At 61.2% G+C, this 4,871-nt stretch overlaps 1 protein-coding gene across 1 annotated transcript in view; it reads right to left on the reverse strand.

Moving 5' to 3' along the window:
- Positions 1-735: 735 nt before the first annotated feature.
- XPNPEP2 (X-prolyl aminopeptidase (aminopeptidase P) 2, membrane-bound) overlaps positions 736-4,871 on the reverse strand; it is a 5,482-nt gene continuing 1,346 nt past the window's right edge. Inside the window, exons 6-21 of the mRNA XM_009073901.1 lie at positions 4,678-4,764; positions 4,446-4,592; positions 4,245-4,346; positions 4,047-4,128; positions 3,483-3,678; positions 3,232-3,321; positions 3,034-3,128; positions 2,863-2,940; positions 2,704-2,775; positions 2,540-2,600; positions 2,284-2,353; positions 2,102-2,206; positions 1,692-1,751; positions 1,436-1,512; positions 1,229-1,312; positions 736-942 (exon numbers count right to left, since the gene is read on the reverse strand). Coding sequence (XP_009072149.1) covers positions 736-942; positions 1,229-1,312; positions 1,436-1,512; positions 1,692-1,751; positions 2,102-2,206; positions 2,284-2,353; positions 2,540-2,600; positions 2,704-2,775; positions 2,863-2,940; positions 3,034-3,128; positions 3,232-3,321; positions 3,483-3,678; positions 4,047-4,128; positions 4,245-4,346; positions 4,446-4,592; positions 4,678-4,764 — 1,613 coding nt within the window. The remainder of the gene's footprint in view (positions 943-1,228; positions 1,313-1,435; positions 1,513-1,691; positions 1,752-2,101; positions 2,207-2,283; positions 2,354-2,539; positions 2,601-2,703; positions 2,776-2,862; positions 2,941-3,033; positions 3,129-3,231; positions 3,322-3,482; positions 3,679-4,046; positions 4,129-4,244; positions 4,347-4,445; positions 4,593-4,677; positions 4,765-4,871) is intronic.

The raw sequence follows: 4,871 nt of genomic DNA on the forward strand, positions 1-4,871 counted from the left end.
GGAAACCCTCCACCAAGCTGTAGCCCTGCCCGGGGCCCCCGGGGTGGGGCTGGTGCCCATGCCTGGACTCCCCTCGTTCATGCTGCTGCCCCTTGGCCATGCCACCCTTTGGTGACACTGCCCATGCCCTGCTGCCCCTCGGCCATGCTGCAGATGGGTGCTGTGTACTCCCCATGCCACTGTGACCAACCCCATGGGTGATGGTCCCCAACACCTCCACCAACTCGCTGGCTGGCACACGATGGCCAAGCCTTCTGCGTAACACTCTGGGATGTCGCCTGTGTCTCCTGCATCAGCAGGGACTCCCAGCTTGTCATCACACCCAGGTGGGATATACTTGTGGTCATCTTGCTGCTGGCACCTACGGGGATATCCCCAGTTGGGCTGTCTGCCCTGCACCCTCTCACTCCAGTTCCTCCATCTTTTGTCCCAAGGAATACATTCTGCCCAAATCCATTCCTCGCTGCTGGTATTGGCTTGGCTGCTGCAGGACAGGACCGGTGACATGAGTGGGGTTGCATGAATGGGGTTGAGGGCCATGTGGGGCTGGACCCCAGCCCCACACCCACTTAGCGAAGTGGCAGACAGCACGTTGGGCATAGCAGGGCACAGCCCCCGCCCGTGTGGCTCATATTTAATCACAAATGAGCAAATAGAAAACAAAAAAAATAGGAAGTGTCTGCAGGGGAAGAACCGGCGGTGCAGGAGGGGGATGGCAGGGCCATTTGCGAGATGTCAGGCCTGCAGCCCGCTGAGCAGCACTGAGAGCAGTGAGGCAAGAGCCAGCGTGCTGGTGGTCACGGTGGTGGTGATGGCACTGCCCACTGGGAAGGGCTTGGTATTTTCCTGCAGCCAGTTGTACGCCTCCTCCAGCTTCTGCCGCTGCAGCTCTGGCCCCACATGTGCACGGATCCTCTCGTAGTAGGAGTTCAGGTACTGGATCTGCAGCCAGGCACCATGGGGGACTGTGGGGGCTGCCCTGGATGTTGCCCCTCTTTGACCCTCTCTATCCAGCTGCCCCACACCCCAATCACCAGCTCCACCTGCAGACCCTGTTGCCCCTCTCTACCCATGCATCCATCCTTGCTCCATCCTCCTTTACCTCCTCCACCCTCATGCTATGGTCCTGGTTCTCTACTGTGTCCAGCCCAGCACGCCTCGCTCTCGCCGTGCCCCAGCCCCACATGCTGCCCTCACCTCCCTGTTCTGCCCCCCACCCCAAGCATACCTGCTCTGGGGACAGGAGACTGAGGTCGATGAGGTTGCGGTCATAGGGCACCAGGGACACCACCTCAAAGGTCAGGAAGGGCTTCTCTCCACTCTGGTGCTGCCACAGAGAAGCACCATTTGGTGTCAGCCAGGAGTGCTCCCACCCCTGACTCAATGCAGCCTCCTGTGCTGTGCCCCCCCTGCCTGCCTGATTTAATTACCCTACCTTGGTCTGAGCCTCCACAACGAGGGCGACGTCCTCAATGCGGATGCCAAACTCACCATCCCGATAGTACCCAGGCTCTGAGAGTTGGGAAGGTGCTTGATGAGCCCTCAGCTGCAGTGGCTCCCCCAGCCCACCCCAGAAGTGCTGTATCTGGCCCCTGAGGTGGTGTGAGAGCTGACACCCTGTCCCTGGCCACGCTCTGCACCCTGGAGGGGTCCTGGAGAGCCAAGGTGCTGGCTGGGTCAGTGGGACATACCAATGGAGGTGAACATGCCGGCTGCCAATGGCACATTGTTGGACTGGAAGCCCACAGGCCCTGCAGGGACACAGAGTGGGTTAGAGCTCCAGGAATGGTGTGTCCTGTGGGGACACCTTGGCAAGGAACAAGGCATCACACCAAAGAGAACCACAGAGCCACCACATGGACCATGGGTCACCCAGGCAAGGACCATGAAGCAGCGAAGACTAGGACCATGGGGGCCACCAGGGCAAGGACCAGGAGTCACCCTGGCAAGGATCATGGGGCCACCCTGGCAAGAACCACAGCACATTTCAGATAGGGGGGACCCCTCAAGGAACAGGCTTTGCTGTGCAATGAGAAGGCCCCAATGAGCCCCCATCCTCATCCCTGCAGCTCAGCCCAGCAATAGTGCTGGTGTCACCTACACTCATGGACTGAGAGGAAGTTGCCGATGCCATGCCCGGTCCCGTGGCCATAGTTGAGTCCCACATCCCAGAGTGCCCGGCGGGCAAAGGACTCCACTGTTCTCCCTGGGGAATGAAGAGGTGAGATGGGGGCTGATGCAGGGGTCGGGGCAAGACTGAACTGCCAGATGCTTGGCACCCACCTGCAGTGCTGGGTGGGAAGATGAGGCGGGAGAGGTCAATGTTGCCCATCAGCACACGGGTATAGGCTTCCTGCAGAGCCACAGCAGGGGCTGAGCGTGGTGGTGCCTGGACGCCCACCCCAGCACATCCAGTCCTGTCTGGGACTGTGGTGCCAAGTGCTGCAGGGGGCCCTGGGCAGTGCAGCGAGTGGGTAGGCATCACAGGAGGTGCTGAGCAGCATAGGGATGTGCTGGCTGACAGAGGAGGGGCTGGTACCTTCTGGAGCGGGGTGGGCTTGCCCCAATGCACTGTCCGTGTGATGTCTGTTGTCCCATCCCTGCAGAGGGGGGACATGAATGGGGACGATGCAGACCCAGCAAAGCTTTGGACGCCCCTAGATGTGGGGCTGTGATGGGGATTCCCCATTAAAGACTACGCACAGATATTGCCCTCCGGTGTCGCAGAGGTACATCTCGCGTGCAGACAGTGTCCGGCTGCTCCCGTTGGAGGGGCTGCAAGGCAAAGAGGGGTCAGAGCTCCCTTCAAGCTGCCCACTGCCCATGGCTGTATGAGAATACCCACCACTGCCCTGGCTGTACCTGTAGTGGGCCAGTGCTGCGTTGAGCCCACTGGCTGAGATGGACTCAAAGCTGGGCCCGCGGCTGTGCTCCTGGGCCCTGGAAGGCAGCAGGGAGGCAGGGACATGCTAGTGGTCCCTGTCTGCCCTTCTCCAGGTGTGTGTGTGGGAGGGCTGCAGGGGCAGCACTGACCATCGGAGAGCATCGATGTGCTGAGCACCCAAAAACTCATTCACCTGTCCCCCTGGGACCGTCTTCTCCAGCCACAGCAGGACTGCATCCCGGACCTGCGTGTTGCCCAGTGGCACCGGGGAGAGGGCATCAGCACCCTGCTTCCCCCAGTGTCCCCCCCATTCTGCTGGGGGCTGTGAGAATGGAGACAGCCCTTACATGGGCAGCTCGCAGCAGCTCCTGCTCCTGGGCATTTTTCACAGCCTTAGCTGTCATGACAGGTGAGTAACTCTCCTCCAGCAGCTTCTCCTGTGAGGGCAGACAGGAGCTGGCATGGCCACGTGTCCTCTCGTGCCCCAGAGGTGGCCACAGTGCACTGACGTGAGGCCGTCCCCTAGCCCGCAGGACCCACGTGCCCCACGGCTGGGCTTGGTGCCACAGCATTGCCACTGGTATGTGGCAGTGCCCACCTTGGGGATGATGCTGTAGAGGCCATAGGTGGTGTACTCTGTGCCCAGCCACACGATGACATTGCCCTGGGTGTAGTGGCGCAGGTGAGCGCTCACCTCTCCGTACTCCTGCAGCTCCACACACAGCACCCCTGGGCAGGCGGAGCGCAGGAACTCCCGCGCTGCTGCTGACAGCCGGGACCCCTCCACAAACAGGCTGGGGAGGGAGTGGGATGGGGCAGGCACAGACATGGGGGTCACCCTCTGCCTATGGTCCCCTGAGCCTGGTCACACCAGCAAAGAGGAGAGGTCTGTGGGGCTCAGAGGGGATGATGGGTGGGGATGGGGGGGCCCCCTCCTTAGGCTGTGTGGGAAGGGGTGTGCTATATCCCAAGGTGGGCTGGGAGCAGGGGGACAGATTGGGAAAGATGTGGGGCTCAGAGAGACAATCAGTGGGGCTGGGCATGGCAGGACATGGCTGCCCTGAGGACGAGGGCAGTGGAGCTGAGGATCCGATGGGGGCTGGCCTGGGATGGGAAGGGGTTTGCTAATCCCACTCTGTGCCCGCAGGGAGATGCCACCCACCTTATGGTAGTGTTTGTCAGGAGGGTATAGGAGTAGAAGACAGGGTTGTAGGGGATGTCGTCTCCGCGGAGGTTGAAGAGCCCTGTCAGGAATGAGACCTCTGCGCCTGCCACTGCCCTCCCACCCCCAGGGCTTGGAGGCCACAGCGTCTGCCATGGCATCCAGCAGGACACCTGCCCTAGCACAGTGGGTACTCACAGGCTGTCTCCTCCAGCCCTGACAGCAGCACGGCAGTGGGGCGTCGCACATGCTGCTCCATCTGCTGCCGGATCCTGGTCACTTTCTCTTGCCAACTGCTCCCTGAGAGAGGGAGCTCGGTGCAGGGACTGCCACGGCCCTGGGTGGGGTGTGCCGCGGGAAAGTGCCCACCCAGCAGCCATGGAGAGTCTGAAGTCATACCTGTGAACACTGCTGGGAGGCTATAGATCTCACTGGAGGAAGGAGGTGGTCTCTGGTCACCCCACACTTGATCCACGAGGTTGGTCTCAAGAGGCAGAAGAGTCCGGCCAGAGCCTTGCAGAGCCTGGCTGTAGCTGTTCCAGGTGCCTAGGAAGGGAAGCAGCCCACAGGTGGGAACTCCTGGTAAATCGACACCATGGGCAGGGTGACCCCCAGTGACAGCCAGCCCTACTGATGGAGAAGAGGAAGGGGTCCAGGCTGATGTTTCCCCCCACAGGCACAGCCTCCAGGATCCATGTTCCGATGGACTCGATCCATGCTGCAGGAGAGAGCTAGGTGACACTATGAGGACGCAACATGTCTCAGCCCATGCTGAGCCCAGAGGAGGCTGTGGCAGGGGCTGAGAGAGTACTGGGGCTGTGGGGA

Source organism: Acanthisitta chloris, unplaced genomic scaffold, assembly GCF_000695815.1.
Source record: "Acanthisitta chloris isolate BGI_N310 unplaced genomic scaffold, ASM69581v1 scaffold10434, whole genome shotgun sequence".
Classification (NCBI taxonomy): domain Eukaryota; kingdom Metazoa; phylum Chordata; class Aves; order Passeriformes; family Acanthisittidae; genus Acanthisitta; species Acanthisitta chloris.